General features: G+C 30.5%; 1 protein-coding gene across 1 annotated transcript in view; it reads left to right on the top strand.

Moving 5' to 3' along the window:
* Window positions 1-18,381, top strand: part of LOC119682227 — a 30,535-nt gene extending 12,154 nt beyond the window's left edge. Inside the window, exons 2-4 of the mRNA XM_038095599.1 lie at window positions 15,115-15,211; window positions 15,282-15,455; window positions 17,057-18,381. Of these exons, the coding sequence (XP_037951527.1) occupies window positions 15,115-15,211; window positions 15,282-15,455; window positions 17,057-18,207 (1,422 nt within the window). The 3' untranslated portion in view covers window positions 18,208-18,381. The remainder of the gene's footprint in view (window positions 1-15,114; window positions 15,212-15,281; window positions 15,456-17,056) is intronic.
* The last annotated feature ends 1,248 nt before the right edge of the window (window positions 18,382-19,629 follow it).

A 19,629-nucleotide genomic window follows, 5' to 3' on the forward strand; every position in this document is an offset into this window, starting at 1 on the left:
GTATTTTTTTATTTTTACTCTGTTACCATTGAAAATATATTTTTTTTTCAGTTAACTGTCAATTTATAGTTTTGTTTATTTATTTTATATTTTTTTTTGGTGCTGTTAGCTGATTTATTTTCTTTAACTTTAGTATAATGACATTTTCAATATATGATTTATAAATTGTCTTAGCAAATAATTTTTTGAAAATTGAAAAATGAGTGAGGCCCATTTTCTATATAGATTATTTGCGTATATATTACAAACATTTTTTTAAAGTTCATGTCTCTATTGGCAGGTAATGATATGTATTTTTTGAATTTTTTAGGGTTTGTTACCAAGCAGGTTTTACTTTAATAGGTTTCGTAGTATTATTTGTTAACTATTTTCGAACATAATAGTTGTATGCAATTCATTAATAGATTTTCTTTCTTTGTTGTTAGTAGTTTTGGGTCTTTTACAACTTAAGGCGTTCAATATGCTTAGGGTTTTCTATTTTATAATGATATGCCATATATTGTTATATATCCTTTGTAGAATGTTCTCTAGCTATATATTTTTGTGCCTTTTGACTTGAAGATAATTTATTTTCTCGTCTGTTTAGTTCTCGAGAATTTGCATCACTTATTTATCTCAACTATCGTATGTGTAGTATATTTTGCGAACGCCTGTTTGTTAAAACTTCTTATTTTTTTAATTAAGGTATTGATTAGATTATTTTTAGATCCATAGAAAAAGATTTGATTTTATATAGTTATAAAAATTCACCTAAAAATAATATTAATTTGATTTCTTGATGTTTGCGATAAAGAACGGTAAAGTAGAGCTATAAATATAATTAATTTGATCTCTTGATGTTGCGGAAATTGCGATTATCTGTTAGGGTCGTGTGCGAGTTAGGCTAAGTTGATGCTAAACCAAATGGGAGATTTTTTTGGATTTTTTGGACTGCACACATTTTGCCATTTATCAACACGTATCGACACATCACTACATTATCGGCACAACTTAGTATTTCCCTCATTTAGAACGCAACTTAGCCTAACTCGCACACGACCTAGGTATTTAAAATGCTACCTAAATAATGGGATTCTTCCGCTGTTCTACGGATTAACATGAAAACTGTGGTAATAAGGTTTCAAGTAGTCTTGTCACAATATGTTCTTATTGATGTCGATCCCAAACTTACTATTTCAGCAACTAGAGCTAGTTCATCGCTAAAGTTCCACCCTGAAAGTGCTTCTTCTTTCATACAAGCAGTAGAACTGTTTATAACATTTACATAGTCAAAATCTTTGTTGAATTCGCTCTTCTTTTTAATAATAATACTGTAACTCTGCAAGGGCTATAAAAATTTAATGCTTCTTCTACACTTAAAATAGTCTCTTCAGTAACTTGAAATTAATTAAAAATAGAGAGTTTCGTTTTATATATATTGTGGTAGTTTATTATGATACCTGGCAACTCTGTCACTCATTCACTCCCTACTTACTCCTATATACTATAAATTTTTTTCTTCTTTTTTTTTTGTATCCTTAACATCATTGTTATTACTAGCACTCGTGTTCGTGTTCGTATGTATGTTCGCAATTTGTTGTTGTTGTTAACAATGTGTCGTTGTTGCATTTGCAATAACAACAAGCCTAACAGTATGCAATGATGCTGCATACAGCTGCAAACTTTTTGCATTTCAGTTTATTCCTTGGCAGTTTTCTGAAATATTAAATTTTAACTGGGTGTGACAGCGGACGCGGATTCGGACACATCTATTAAAAAGTAAATAATAAAGGGAATATTAAAAATAGAAATTATTAAACCTATTCAACAAAAAAAAAAATTAAAATTAATAAATAAAAAAAAGGGCTTAGTGCATCTATATTTCGTTTCGTGAATTTATGTTTAATCAAACTAAGGAAGAAGAAATTATTAAATAAATTTTTATAAATTTATTCAAAGAATCATTCAAAATCTTATATATATTTATATGTATATAAATAAGTACATATATATAAATACTGTTGAATAACTGCAACTCATTTTTGGAGTGTGTGTTAGTTTGCATGTGATGTGTAAGTGTGTATGTGTGCGCTAGTGAAAGTAAATTTGAAGGACACATTTTCAATTTCAAATGTAACGAAGTTTTTCTCAGGGAAATTTTTATTTATTTAGTGAAAAAAATTAAATGTTGTTAATGATAATTTTGTGTTAGAAAATTAATTAATAATCCAGTAGAAAATTAAATTATGTTCTACAACGACTACATATTACTTCACGACTTAAGAAAGGTTAGAAACAAAAACTTGAGAGTAGCGATCAATTGTTTTTTTTTTTTTTTGGAACGATATGGTTTGAATAAGATTTATAGAAGTACCAGATATATTTTCATGTTTTCCCTTAATGTTAACGCATAACTTTGCAGTCAATCAGTTATTAGTATTAGAGCCTTAATTAACAGGATCTTCTAACGTTTTAAGGACAGCAACCGTAGCTGAGATATCTTGGGATTTATTAAAATAATAAAACTATAAATCAATATAACAGTAATAATAATTAATTGTGCTGTAAACCACACAGTTTACAACTTCCTTATGTTCAGTTCCTAATTTGCATGTTCGCTTTCAATTTTTTATGCAGTTGATATAGTCGCTTTTAGGCGCAAATATTCACTCATTTGAAATCTATTCTCTTGCTTGCTATTCATTAGTTTTTGATCAACAGGTTGAAAAGCATAGTTTTTAAGTTTATTATAAATTGTTAAGGTTGACAAAAGTCTTAAACCTTGGAAAAATAATTGTTTATGATTAACGAATGTTGACATATTGACTCTTTCTGTCATCATTCGAATTAATAATAGCACATCTGAATTTCAATATTAATTATCACAACTAAACAAGAAGAGTGTACGTACTACTTATTTTAGAATAAGTCTACTCATGTTCAATTTTCTTTTTCTTTTCATGGCTATTTATTACATTAAGAAATTAAATACATACAAATAATTGACTATTTATTAAAAGTCGACAGGTTCTTTAAAGTTCTTAAAATAGGCTAGTCTTTAAAATTAGATTTAAAATACTTAAAACTTGTGTTCTATATAGTTAGCTCCAAGTCCTACCGAAGAGTTTCTTAGACCTTATAAAAGATTCAAAAATATATTGAATCATCCAATATGTCTTAACATAAAAAGCAGAAGTGGAATCTTAGGTTCACCGTATTCATCAATTATAAGTGGAGAGATACAGTCCTTCTATGTCTAGTATAATTAGTAAAATATTTCACACAATAAATATCATTAAGAACATTTAATTTTAATATTTTTTCTCTGACTAATATTTATTTAAAATTTTTATTTTTTAATATTTTAAGCAGGTTATGCCAAAAAACATGCTATGTCACCGAAAAGCAGACTATAAAATATGATATTTCAAAAAACTGTAATATATAAAAAAAGGAAACTTTTGTGAATTTTTATATTTATTTTCATAATACTTTTTATAATGAAATTTTTTTTTGATAAAAAAATATTTTGTTCGAAAATTTTTTATAACTAAAAAAATAAAACGAAATGTTTCTACTGTGCAAACCTCATAAGTGTTTTAAATTTAAGTCAGTGTCAAAATAAAATAAAACGAAATTAATAAAATTAAATTAAGTGCTTCATTAATAAAAAATATTTAAAACATATTTACAATAATAATAACAAAGTAAGGCAATCAATTTAATTATAATTTGCTTAAGTAAAAACAAAATTAATTAAAATACCATGTTTTTATTATAAATCAATAAAATAATGTAATTAATGTAAGTTCAATTATAAATTTAATTTTAAAATGAAAGCAAAATAAATTATTATAATAATAATAATAATATAATATAAGGAAAGAAAAATAATTTTACCATATAAAAAGTATTTTTATAATTTAATTCACTCAACTAAATCACGAAAAGTTAACTACTCAACTGAGAATTATAAATTAAAACGAATTCGTTTCAAGTTAATTAATACTAAATAAATAACAGTGGATAGCAAAGCTGAAACAATGTGGTCCAATGCTTTATGCACATTGGGCGTCACGAAACCTCTTTGCAACTGCCTCAGCATAAGGCAGGTAGCAGCCGCTGCGGCAGCTGCTACACAAGGTGGCGCTATAACAAGTGGACCATTACCATCTAGCAATGCACCAGGGGTAATTAATATCTATTATTATTACATTAAGCTCTAGTTAATATACTCTAAGGTATATAATCTATAAAGGGATTTACAAAGAAATGCATATGTATATAATGCATATTTTTTTTATATGAACGTATTATCCTATATAGTAACTTTTTGCTAAATCCTTATGATCGCTTGTAAGATAAAAAAATTAATAAAATCAATTCCTTATTAGAGTCCGACCATGGTTGCATGATAAACACGTCGGAAATCATTTCAGCATTACAAAGAATATACTAAACTTCATGATGTATGTGATGTTTAACGTCCCTTCTATGGGAAGCGGACACTAAGAAAAGGTGGAATAAAAAGGTTATGTATACAGATTTAATAAAGATCTGTTATGAGAATAGGTAATAATGTTGTTCCAAAAATGCGTCTCAATTCCTGTCGAAAAATATTGTTATTACACCTTCTGAAATTGCTCCCTTTGGTCTTTTCTATCCAGCACCATTTGCGCTTCTGAATTTTTTCTGTAGTTCTTGTTTGGCTCATTCACAATCACAGTTCAATATTGGATATCTCAGATTAACAAAATTTTTCATAAGCATTTCTTAAATGTAATAGCTACCTTTATTATATTATTCTTGGAAATATATTAGTACACATATTATACTTACATGTTATAGTTTTTAGTCTGATGTAGAAGAATAACTCAACAGTCATTTACAAAAAGAGATTAAACGATTGCTGGATCCCTTCGAAGATATTTGCCAAATCGCTTTCAATTCAAAAGAATTCAGAAGACTATAAAGAAAACTACCACTCCCAATGACAGGATCGTATTTAGAATATAGGAGTGCCAAATTATAGAAGGATGGTATGTCTGTGTCACAGGAAGTATATTTTACTCATAGAATCTTTGCTTTTCAAATCTTTTTAAATTATTATAGAATATTAATATTATTTACTTCATAAAAGTAGATACAATGAAAAAACATATTTCATCCCTTTTGATTGAACTAGCTTGATATACAAAACGGGAGGATCAGGGAAAAGATCTCCCTCATCTACAGATAATATACTCCAAAAATATATTTTCTAGTAAATATTTTACCTTCTTGGAATAGTTCTTGCTACGATACTACGATAACTGCTATCGTTATTTGCAGAAGTTAGTATTGATCAGTTTCTGACAATAGCAAAAATATCTGAAAATATTAAAAATTTTTACGTATCGTTTAAGATTATAAGTTCTTTGGCATTCTTATATCTCTTAGTTCTTATATTCGGTATTATTGATTTAAACTATACACTAATTTATCATAGAAACATTTTTATATTAAATTTGGTTTTAATGTCATTCATTCATTCATGGAGACGTTTTGAATAGTAGTGAATTGGAACAACAATATTTTTTTTTCAACCAATTGAATTTTTGACTGACCGTACAGCTGCTTCGAATATTGCCAATATCCATCATCAGTGGTCTTGGAATCATTTCTTATATTTAACTATGCGGAAATCATTTTTTGAGACTCCAAGTATAAAGGGTGGAACTCGTGCTTTCCGAGCCAGCTTGTAGGCTAGCTTAATTTGATTAAAAGCAATATTTAAAAGAGAGGGTGGGTAGTTGGTGTAGAAGTAAGTTTCGTCATATTGAAATTTGACGTTTGGTTTTGATATTGAAATTTAGAAAATGGAATCAATGATTTATTTTCAATTTTTAGGTTGAGAACTTTCCTTATGTCACTGCTTTCATTATATTAGAAAGAAAAATAAAATAGAGTTTGATGAACTCACTGAAAAAGTTAAGTTTTTGATATCTATAAAAATAAAATGATATATTAAGAGTAATTAATAATAAATATAAATAAGAGCAATAGAGTAACATCATTGAAAATGGTGATGTGAGCATTTTTTCTAATAATTTAAAGTATTGATTTTAATAAATTCTTTAATATATCATTTTTATAAACTTTGTCTTATAGTACGTTCCCACTGGCTTCGTTACTAACGAAGACAGATAGTACGTTTCCACTGGCTTCGTTACTAACGAAGACAGTAGAAACGTACTATAACAATGCCACTCATTCAAAATACAAGATTGTTTTTAATTGGCAACCACAAAACAACAATTATCAAAATTTTATAACAGTTGGGCCGTTAGTCATTCGGTTATATCTGTTTGAGTAATACTGATTTCGATATTTAAAAATTATGAAGGAAAAATGATTGTGTAGACCCTTTTTTATTGAAAAAAATGCTTTGTGAAGTATTATTACGATCCTTTTCCATTGATATTATCTATTTATTAGTGTTTTGATCTGAGTCATCTTTTGCCACGTCTAGTAACCTTCTCCAGACAGCACGACTAGTGGCTTGCTGAGTAATGATAGTAATGAATGTTCAGAGTACTGAATGTTAACATATTATTGGTCACCTGGTACTGAACAGCGGGCACTGAATCAAACACCTTTTTAACCGGAGCATTTTATACTATTTGTACAACATCACTAAGCTAGTGAAGCCGCTGAATTTATATGTGCTTATTTTAACTATGTCAATGTTATAGGACAGTTCATATAGTTCATCATTTCAGTTAAAAAGAGACTCTACACTAACAATTATCATTTCAAAACAAACCACTATTTTGAGGCTACAGATAAATTGTTGTACAAATTGATACACATATTAAAATAGCATAGGAATGACTATTTTGCTGTTTAGGGAACGTATATAACATATATGGTATACTGTACCATATACATATATTAATAACTGAAATCTATTTTTACAAATTATAAACATTATGGGTTATTATGGCGATCTAACTTGGTAACCGAGAAACATAATAGCACCGCAAAGCTCCAACAACAATACACAAACACGTTTTGAGTATATGTATTTTGAAGTTCTCACTATTTCCATATTACTAGAAATATTGCACTATTTCTATATTACCAGATCACAAAGACAGTTGCTCGCGTTCGTAAATACTCCTATCGTGTTTTAGTCTTTAGGCTCGGGAGTGCATATGTGACATGCAAAAATTTAACTTAAATAATTTGATTATTTTCTTTTGAATATAAAATATACAACAAAATAATCGCCCTTATAGTATAGAGCCCTGAAATTATTTGCGAAAACTGACATACTTACCAACACAGCGTTATCAAATCTCAGAATGGTTACAGGCTCCTCGGGGAGATATGCAGATCTGAGATCAATTATTGCTTAGTCTGATGAAGTGATAAACAATAATTCATTCAAGGCGTAAAGAGGGGTTTTAAAAATACCTCGAGTTAAGAAAGAGTAAAAGTGCTCAAGTGCACTGGCTCAAATAGAAATAATATAATATAGTATTTTGTAAGCATTCAAGAAATTACTAGAACCAACTCTATGTTATTCCTGGCTTTTTTTGCTGGAAAGCATCGAAAGCCACAGGGAGAGACTTGAACCCACTAAAACCACTCATCTTAAAATGCAATATAAACACATATCAGTTATTGGCCCGTTGAGTTCAAAAGCTAAAAACCCATTACAGTTATCAATGGAAAGGCAGACATCAGAATATAGAAAGCTTAGTATTTAGACAACAAATACATATAAATACATATAAAAAATTTATAAATAAGTGAGGGAATGAAAGGAGGATGTACTTGCTATGTAGTAATTACTGACTAAGAGTAAGCTCTATGTAAGAGATTGTTGTAACCACGATTGCAATGTGGGGTTATAGGAGAAACTGGACCATATCGGACAGATAAAGCGCCAAGAATTGTGGAGGCTTATTTCTCATATTATTAAGTAGATTGATGGGAATTTGAGCTGTATGAATATTATCATGGGGACGATTATGATGCTTGGTAAAGTATTTTCGCACTAGGGCAGTTTCGGGACTATTATACCACTAACAATTGTATAACTTGTAACTTATATAATTGTAAAATTGTTTTTATCTGCTTCACGGAAGTAACCAGTTTAACCAGTCTGTTTAAAAATACAACTAGATTTTATATCAAAACTTTTTATGATATAATCCATTTAAGATTATATGATAAGAATTATGATATAATCCAGAATATAATCCATTTAAGATAGAGTTTTCCAATATGTTGAAGAACATAATGTCTGCAATTAATTTGTGATAACAACTACTTGCGTTGTTTTAAGGTATATTTAGTTGAATATAATTAAATCACTGAATTCACTCTTGTCGCCTTTTCGATTGGTAAATTGGGTGTAACTTTTTTAATTAAGATTCACTTTTTGTGCAATTTTCATTTTTGATTAGTAAATTTGTATAACACTTGAGATTAATGTACAACACTCGAGATTAATTTATAACACTCTAGATATTTTGCCAGAGTAGCAAATTTACCCTGAAATTAACAGCTGTTCTATATGAACAGCTCTACTCTAAAAATATTTGATTGGGCAACAAAATTTGACAGGTCGATAGTAAATCTGTATTGAATCCATTAAAATCACTACTGAGTTGATTAACTCCATATAAAATTTGATTATAGAATAAGAAAAGTGTTATGAATTTAAAATATTAATAAATTTTTATTAATAATTAAACTTTATTAATATTGTCTTTAGCAAAAGAACTACAAATTTATTTAGTGAAAACTCAAAAAATATTGTAGGTAAATGTCCAATTATGTATGCATCAAGTGAAACGGTGGTCGATGCGCTTAATCAACTCAATTTAGTCTGAACCAAAGCCTTTTAATGTGATTTGTTTATCAGTGTACGAATGCCAACGTATATTTCTACCACTTGTACGGGAATCTGCCGTTCAGCGATTTGCTGTTTTGCGATTTTACGATTCTCGGAAGGCAACAAAATGTTGTACGGCACAGCTGGTGATGATGACGATGACTATGCCTATGATGATTATAAATGACCAGAGTTGTACTTAAATATTGTGAAAAAAGTGAAATTGGGCAATTACCGTGTGGAGGGAGTAGAAATGTCCAAAAAGCATGACCGACCGACCATTCATACATAGGCGCCAGTAGCATGTTGCAGCTACGTACTGCAGTTGAAATGTTAACTTATATAGACGAGGATTGCATAAAATCGAAATAGAATCGAATCGAAAAAGGAAAATTAGTGAAATGGGTTGAAAACTGGGTGGGACAAGGCGAATAAAAAGTGAAACAATGCGAATGGAACATTAAAATGTTGAAAGCAACAAAATCACAGGCTTCACTGCTTTGTATGTTATACGGTGTTTCGTTTAGTAGGTCACTAGGACTCTCACTAATGTCCTTGCAATCCGTTTTCAATTTCGATGTCGTTGCGATTGCATATATTTACATACAAACACACGAACAATGTAAGCGAATATATTTTTCTCTGTGTACATTCATACGAGTATATATCTATATATGTATATAGTTGTACTAAGCAAAAAACGAGGCATGTTAACATTTTGTGTAGCAATCGTAGTATTTCACAGTTTTACGATTTTAAACCCAACACTAGGTTCACTCAGGCATAGATACTTTTACATTTTATGTTATTTGCTCTGTACTGTTTGCAGTCACAATGTTAATGAAGATGTTAAATATTATGTTAATAACATGTGAATTTGTATTTAACAATTTATATAGTTTACAGTTTTTAACTTATGTTACTTTTTTTAACATCGAACATATTATGCAGACCTTACAGAAATTATTTTTCTTTATTTTTCTTTAGCTAGCATTGTTTTATATTATATGCGTTTTTGGTGCTGTTAGCTGGCGGTTTTAGTTAATGCTGTTAGTTGTCGCTTAAGTATATTAATAAACATGTTTTAATTAATTTGTGCACTATTCAAATTAGTAGGACTATATGACTAGTCCTGGATATTAATGTAGTATGAAATTTTCTAAGTATTAGTTCATTAATTGATATTGAGGATTTCATGTCTTAAGTGTTTAATACCAAGTTTAATACCAAATACTTTAAAATAATTCTGATAAAAAAAGTATACATAGCTCATTCTTTTACATTCGGGTGGGTTTTAACAAACCCATTTGATATTCTTTTAAACAGTAAACACTAGTATATGAATTATGAGTTAAAGCGGTCTTTGTTCCAGCACTTTATAAACATATTAGAAAATTTAACGCAATATCACTATACTATTTTTGCTTTGTCGCAGAAATACAATCGTGGACGCATACTTTTAAAGTTTGTTAGTTTAAATTACAAACAGTGCGATCTACTAGAAAAATGGATTGTAGTTAATAAATTTGTTACACAAAGGATTACAAAACTAAGAATAATAGAATGTAACACCCTGTAGATTAGATCTTCTCCTAGCTAGAGATGGATACTGACACATGACTTGGAGTATAGTTTCCTACTCACCACAACCTTGACAGAAGTCATTATAATGAAGACCCAGTTTCATAGTATATCTTACTAGTAAGTAGTGACCCGTCATTACCAATACTATAGCACTAAGCAGGTAACACCTTAGTTAAAGCAGCTTAGACCACGTCAATCTGGAGATCTGACAAAAGGGGTTTACTTACCCAAACTCGCAAACAAGTTGCTCAAAGTTAGGCTCTCCGAAGTTTCTTCAAAGTGCCATGGTACATTCGCACAAATAACATGCTAAGAGACCTAAGAATAGATCCGGTCAAAAAATACGTAAGGGACAGAGCTCTGAAACTATATGCGAAAACCGATAGAGTGCCCTACTTAGCGCTATCGAATCTCAGAGTTATCACTAACCGTAAGGGGCGGTACGTAGATCTTAGATCAGTCATTGAATATTCACGAAACGTATGAGGAATTCACAAATTAGTTAGTGAGATGGGTGGGACTCTGCGGAAACCTCCCAGCTATCAAAGAGTGAAAGTGTCTAGATGCACTAACTCGGTATTGGACTTTTCTTCTATTTCAAAATAGTTTCTTTGTCACAATTAATTTTTAAAAAAGTCAATATAGTTTTTGTTAATATTTATTTTTCATAATTTAATTACTTGTTCTTTGTTACAGTTGAGTCAATATCGTTTGTGTTGATACAGTCAATATTCCATTACTCAAACCCGAATTTTCTATAACTCGCACTAAATAGAGTGCAACAGGGATTGGAGAGCAAATAACATTTTCTTTGCAAAATATTACCTCGAGTTATGGACATTTGACTTTATTTATTTTTCATAATTTAATTACTTGTGATATACAAAGAAAGGAACCAAAAGCCTTCCTGGTATGTTTGAAATAATTTATTGCCTTTTAAATCTAATATTAGGTTATTCGGAAAGTAATTTTTTTTTTTTTTTTGTGGAAATGAAAGACAGTTTTCGTATAATAAACAAATACTTTATAAAATTATATATTGACCGTTCTGGTTCAACACTTTTTGCAATCTTTCTGGTAGTAGCATAATTCCACGTTCATAAAATGTTTGGTCTTTGCTGGCAAAAAAGTGATCGAGATGGTTTTTGACCTGCTCATCTGAGGTGAAGGTTTTACCGTCTAAAAAATTTTGGAGTAACTGGAACAAATAATAATCCGATGGTGCTATATGAGTTTTCAAAGCTTATAAAAATTAAACGGCTTAAGTGTAAAGTTAGGTGCAAAAAAATACAATTACATCCTTTGTCGGGAAAAAACGAAATTACTTTCCGAACAGCCTAATATATTTCCGCAAAAAATTTTTTTGTCAGTAAATAGTTGTATGCGTGTGATAAATATTTCTTCAAATAAATCACATTGTGCTCCAAAACTTAATTAGCAATGCAAAGAAACATTAACATCGAAATATTCACGATTAATCTGGCATTTTGTGCTACTCAATAAGGTTCAGCTAAAGCTTGAACTGAAATTATTCCGCTGTTACGATTTTAATTCCCCTAAAGCAACCATAAGCCGCAACGCAATTGATTCCGAAAGTTCATGTTAATCATTCCGACAGACCAACTGCATTCAACACAACCACACATTCTCGCACCTGTTCGCATACATTACCCTATATGTTCGCTCTCGGTGTACTCGTTTTCTTCGCCATGCGTTTACACTGTGCAGCAGGCATGCCGAGTAAAATGAATGCCAATACCCATGTTAACCGCAGCATTCTGTTAAACTCAATACCTGCTTCAATACCTTGCTCGGTGTGCGGGCGATGTATTTTCCACTGCGCGCTTAACGCTTCTCTGCAATTTGGCGCATGTTAGGAAAATTCCTTTCCATGCACGTACCGATTTGAGGGCACTACTGCTGATGCTGCCTGCCTACGGCGCACATTCGTCCTGTCATGTGCAATAATCAAGTCATTTTTATTCCTTTGTTAACAGACATTGTCAGCGTATGCAATTTTCCACGCTTTGTTAGGCAAGTAGTTGCTGCTGCGGTATCTTCGGTAGGGAAAACTCGAAAATCGGAAAATCGGAAAATCTTTAATCGTTAAATTATGCTGCCTTTAATTGATACTGTCTGTGCACAAGTTCGCTTACATATACATCCGAATATAATATGAACTCGAGTCTATTGTGCAGACACTTGCCACACTCACGTGCTTTTACACTACAAATATTTCAATCTTGATACTTCATACGTATATAGTATAATAAACCATCAAAAAAATAAAAAATATATAAAAAAAATATAGAATGCATTTTAAACGTTAAATTTTGCACATTGTTGACTATCCTTAGAAGATGGTTTGCTTAGTTGCAGATAAAATTTCATACACATATTTGCAAGTATGAAAATTTGTATGTGTGAACTTTGCAAATATGTGAAGACCGCAGCTGTGGTCCGTTCTATTATTTGTACCATATACTACTGAATAGGTGGAATAATTACTTTGATTATCCTTCAAATTAAGCTACAATCTTGTGTGCGTTAAATTATTGCAAAAGATAAAATAATAAAGTTTTTATCGCTATCTTTTTGGATTCGAGATACGATAAAAGGATTTCAGCTAAAACAGAAATATTTAAATTATTTGAAATTATTATATAGTGAATAATAAAAATTTAATATTAATGTTTTAATAAAAATATTAATAATATGCTAAGAACAGGAAGCTGATATATAACTAAATAATTCGTCCGTCACTTCTAAATGGATGTGTAGCGTTTAGCAAAGCCTCAAACACTACTATTCGCCAACTAGAAATTGCAGAAAGCCAGGATCTGAGAATATTTTTCGAGGTGCCATGGTACAATAGGACGAATAACATCCTCAGGGACCTCAAGATTGATCCGATCAAAAAAAAAAATTTAAGGAAAGAGCCTTGAAATTATTTACGAAAACTGACAAACTTACCCACACCGTGTTATTGAATCACAGTATAGTTACAGGCTCTTCGGGAAGATATGCAGATCTGAGGTCAATTATTGCTTAGTCTGATGAAGTGATTAACAATAACCCAGGCGTAAAGCGGGGTTTTGAAAATACCTCGAGTTAATAATAGCTTCAACATAAATAAATTATTAATATTTTATATTTTTATATTTACATTTTATATTTTAATAATTATATTATGATTATTAATATTTTATGCCCATTAATCAGAAATATTGAAATTTATTGAGTTATATAAAGAAATGTCTCTTCTTGTTGTAAAATTTGCTTATGCTAATTTAATTTTATGCCTACACACGATCCGGTGCCTAGGAAAATGAGTAACCGACTTGAACAGACTAAACCTCATCCCCCTGATTCCAAGAAACTTTATCTTATCCCGGGGCTATGTTTGTATTACTTCGAGGTAGGGTTCTTATTAATTACTTCAGACTTCCATCAGTGTGACCTGCATCCAGGCACCGCTGCTGCTTCAAGTGACGATCCGGTGCCTAGGAAAATGAGTACCCGACTTGAACGGACTAAACTCATCCCCCTGATTCCAAGAAACTTTATCTTATCCCTCGACTACGTTTGTATTACTTCGAGGTATGGTTCTTATTAATTACTTAAGACTGCCATCAGTGTGTCCTGCGTCCATGCACCGTTGCTGCTTCAAGTGACCAGTCCTGTAATCCATAAGCTTGGCTTTTGTCGAGATCTATTTTTTTTAAACCTTAGGAATTTTTCAGTAAAAATTGCGATAATTTTTTTTGTCACTGTTCTTGGGCAGTAACTGGATAATATTTTTATTCTTCAAAGATCCATTCGTAAGATGTAAAAAGATTAAAATAATTTACTTAATATTCTCCTGTGACAATAATATTTCATTAAAATTCGCAAATAAATTAAAGAAGAAATCAACTCTTTGTTTTCTTAAAAATTCCTTTAAGATTCTTGATGGATTAGTATAGTATACTCCAGCAACTGCCAGAAAAATAGAGTATTGCTTTGTTAGGTTACATTGGAAGCAATGAAAATGCAAACATTCTTGCAAAGACTGGATCAGTTATTCAACTCTGTACACAAGAGCCATATTGTGGAATATCTTGGTCCATAACATATTCTCTTGTGAAGAGTGAATTGTAATTTATAGAAGTCACTATTGGCTCTACATCCAAGCTAAAGAAGTTTTTTGGTTTCATAATTTCGATTTATCCCCCTTCTTAATAAATTGTTTGAGATAACCCGAGTTAGATTTGTGTTTGGAGCAAAATATTAAGTTGGGAGAATTTCGTCTGATTTTAGGGAATCGTTAATGAGAGGCGTTCATTCGAAGAATTGACGGTAAGACTTGGTTGATAAAATAAAAGATCAATTATATCACAGTATCCTGTTAATTATTATACTACTTCGTTTTTACAAATGGAGTATTTAATTAATTAAACAAAACTGTTATACTACTATAATTTTCTAATTTTGTTAGCAGATTGGTATCCACCAAAATAAAGATATGACTATTTATACTTTAAACTTTCTCTACAAGTTCTCATAAGTATTTATTAATTTTAACAATTATATAATATAAATAATTTCTCATTAAGTATATACATAAATAAATCAACAAATAAATTTTTTATTTAAATTATCATTAATATAAATTTCTTTTGTAGGAGTCTCGTGGCAAGAGACCCCTTAAAATTTGGGATAGTTGGCGTAATGTGCGCAAAGGCGTAGTAGTTGGAACTTTTGAAGAATTATTAGTAAGAGGTAAGTTAATTATTATTTTTTCATTATTTTTTATAAAACTAATTATAATTAAAATCTTAATCAAATTCAGGAAAAGATAAATTAGGGGTTCCTGCCTCAGAACCGGTGCGTGTTGTTCTGGAGTGCGATGGAACCCAAATAGAGGATGGCGAATATTTTCGTACATTGGCCAATAATACGGTGCTACTATTATTAAGACAGGGTGAACGTTGGTATCCAACTGGCGTTGATGTTATAAAAGCTGGTAAATTCAATTATAATACATAATTATTATGAATGGAAAATATATATAATTGTTTCAGCAGAATAGGTTATGAACAGGTTATTTAGATTTTTCATCCCTAAACAAAAGAACTATAGAATCCTAACTAGTAGTTAGTGGTGGAGTATTCCGAAAAGCAAAATATGCTACATATGAATCTTATGGGTTTCAGTTCACGCTGAAATTTCGGGTAACAAAACTTTAGACAAACTTGTCAAAAAAAAGGCAGCTTCGATGCTCATAAATCCAGATCCATTTTGTGGCTTGGGAAAAGAATATTTCTTTTCACCCATCCCCAAAAAAGAGAAGAAAACATGCTATACAGTGATAATCTCTTAGGGCTATTAAAGTCAAAATTGTTTATAGGAGCTTTCAACCTACAGCGATTTAAAGATTGCTTGCAACTAAGTAAACATTATTTAATAATCCCTACAGAAATTGTGACAACGCACTGTAGGTCAAATTATCAACTTACGTATTTGCGAACTTAATAGAATTTGTAGTTTTGTAGAATGAGAATTAGACCTCATTTTCTAGTACATAAATGACAAAGGTTCCTAGGTGGGTATCTTATATTGGATAATGAAATAATACTCTAAGGGTTCAACACTATAATTAATGTTTGATATTTAAGCCCAACTTGGAAAAATATTTTAAGTCCATGAAGGGAGCCCAATAGATTTCAAAGTTACAATGTAATTCCACCAATATAATATATATAGTAAATAAATAAAAAATAAATATAAGGAAAAGAACTTTAATCACATAATTAACAATAAGTAAGATATATATTTTTTATACCCTTCATAAAAAATATGCTATACCAAATTTACAAAGCTGTTTCAAACACTTTACAGGTTATATTGTGGGCCCTAAGAAATATATAGAACAAACAATTTTTATTTTTATTTTTATTAATTATTTTTATAATTTTAATATTTATATATCATTTTTAAGATTTTGAACCGTTGAAGAACTTGAACTGTTGTTGAAATAACCCATTTGTCAACTGAAAAACCATTCTCATATTCCATTTCAATCTCGTTAAATATAGGTTTCATTCAAATTTTCTAGGTCCGTATTAATTTTTATTGGAAAAACTTTAATATACATGTTTTTCCTATATGATATTTCTAAAAGATCATATGAAAACATTTAAGTGAAAGAATAGAATAATATGTGGTTCAAAAATATTGAAAATATTTTAAGGATTTTGAACTCTAATCTCTTGCATAAGTTCGGGATATAAGATCTGTTTAAAGTACTTTTCCAGATTTTTCTTCGACCGGGTTTAATTTTTATTTCCTCTTTCCTTTTCTTTCTATGCTGTAAATTTACTACTAACTAATAAGCTTATTATATATTACAACAAATATAATTTTTTATTTTAAACTGTTTTTGCACTACTACTGGTTCAATAAAAATAATTGCTCATATCTATTCTGCTGAAACAATATATATAACATTTATATATACATATGTTATTCTATATTATACTATTTTTTATATATATTTATTGTATATTTTTTTTACACTGCCATAACAAAATTTAAATTCAATGTTGTATTTTTTTTTATTTTAAGCGATCTCAGCTATACCTAAAATCGTCTGTGAGACGATTCATGCTCTTGATTTACATGATGAGACGCCATCTTGGAAGATTATGGATAACAAGGGTCGTGTCACGGTGGTCCTGCATTGGGATCAGCGGCAGGGTGGTGGAGGAGGAGGTGGCGGTGGGGGCGGCATCGGTGGTGCCGGCGTTAGTGGGATGGGGCCAAGTGGTAGCGGTGCCAGCGGTAGTAATGGACACTTATCTTCAGATAAATACTCACCATCGAAAAAAGGTCTGTCGGCACAAAGTTCGCTGGACAACAAATCAGTATCATCACAATCTTCACAACAACGTTATGCCAGCCCACAAATAACCGTCATTAGTGATGAAGGTCCTACTAGTATATATCATCCGGGTGGTGTTGTATTGCCACCAGGTGTTGTAATACCAGGTACAAGTAGACGTTTATCAAAACAAGGCGGTTCCTTTGATAGTGCTGTAGGTGCAGTGCATGTGCATACACCAGAGTGTGCACATCATGCACATACGCCCAGTCGTGCCGGAAGTCCCAGCACAACAGAATGCGATTTTCATTGCTGTGCTTTGCATGAGGAGGGACGAAAAATAGCGGTGCATAAAAGTGTGGCTACCTCACCAATACAAGATGGTACTACGAGTCCTCAGCCACAGCAACAGGCAACGCTTTCAATGTCTTCGGTTGTGGATCCTATGATGGGTGGTAGCTTACAGCGACGCTCATCGGGTGCAAAAGGTCATGTACGCTTTTTGGATATTGCGCCAGAGAGAGATAGTTCCGAGAGTGAGACAGAAAATACTGTCATGGAAGATGACAAAACTACAACAGAAAAATTCCTTTTGCTTATTGATCAATTATCTGTTGATCAAAAGCGTCATTTAAGTATTAAAGATATCGGCATCATACTGGAACGGCTTAACTCCAAAATTTTGGATGTTGAACGTTTAGACCGAGAATCAGAGTCCGATGATTGTTATAATTGGACGATAAAAGCGACAATACGTGGTGACGCATTGCGGGAATTGGGTGTGATTTACAATGGTAATTATTATGCTATTTCCGAACATCCTGGTTACAAGGAAGAAATCGAAGAAAATGGCGAAGAAGTGGAGGAGGAAGAAGATGAAGAAGATAGAATATAAAAATGCAATTAAATTTAACGCAACGCATATGAAACATGCACAAGAGGTAAAATACATTTTAGAAAGAAGATAATGAAGTAAAATAAAAAAAAAATTGTGTAAATGATAGCAAAACAAATTAGTGAATGATAACAAAAGGTAAATTGTAGTAATAGGAAATGAAAACATAAGAAATAAAAGTAAAGCATACAACAAATAATGAATATTAACAAAAACGTAATTAAAGAAAATAAAATGGTTTTACATGAACTGCTCACAAATATTAAATAAAGAAAACAAATTAACTAAACCGCGCAAATTAAATGAATTTTATTATGAAAAAGTAATACAATATAAGATAAAATTAATAAAAATATTGAATATACAATATTATACACAAATTACCATACACATTGGATCACATACAAGTAAAGTGTTTATACCTACTCAGTAATGAATTAATTAATTAAAACAATTCTTAGAATAATTTAGCGCTAAATGGAATTTATTATACAAGAAAACAATCAGTAACTTAATTATTTGATTTGAAATTCCTCTAACGTTTGTGATTTTATGTTAATTGATTCTAGTTAATATAAGTTATTTAATATTTAAGACATTGACTGCGATCTTTAGTTGCAATAATCACACAATCATATAGCCAATACATAAACATATGCATTTACACACGACTGTGTTCTCACCGATAGTTAAAATTATATCTAATACTTTGTATATCTCTTATTTGTGAAAGCCTTTGCTCAATATAGCTCAATAACTGCTCACGAATCTATTGTTTAGAGAATAGTTTCATGTATTATTAGGTAAAGAAAATTTTAAAATGTAGTATTTGTTATAGAAATTTCTAAATAATTTATATCTTGTATAATTAAACTTAGCTTTTAGTTAAATACTTAGTTTTGTACTATACATCAAACACAAAAAACTTATCCTAACGAACATATATGCAGACCCTCTGCATGAGAACCTCTAAACACTGTTCGTCTTTAAAATTCTCTAGTACTTAGTAAAACGTACTAATCTTTAGTACATGTTTTAAAAATACTTATAGATGTTCAATGTTGGTTCATAATTTTATCTCTTTTAATATAAAAATTGGTTGCAAAACCACAGATCATAGTAGAACTTTCCTGTTAACGGCTAAACCAAACTAAACAGCTTAGAATATTTGTCGTAGAGAATTTTCTACTATCGAAAAAATTATATAGAATAGGAGCTGATTCAGTATGTTCCTTTTGTCACAGATCAAAATCGAACAGTTTAGAGAATATAACCAGAAGTCTTATCTAATAATAGGAAGTGAGAATATTTTACAGACATTTCCATATTATTAAGATTGCAATGTAGGATATTACCTACATCTGCTTATATGAGCTATGGCTCCATATTCTTCTTTTCCTACAGATCAAAATCGAACAGTTC

Source organism: Teleopsis dalmanni, chromosome 2, assembly GCF_002237135.1.
Source record: "Teleopsis dalmanni isolate 2A chromosome 2, ASM223713v2, whole genome shotgun sequence".
Lineage (NCBI taxonomy): Eukaryota > Metazoa > Arthropoda > Insecta > Diptera > Diopsidae > Teleopsis > Teleopsis dalmanni.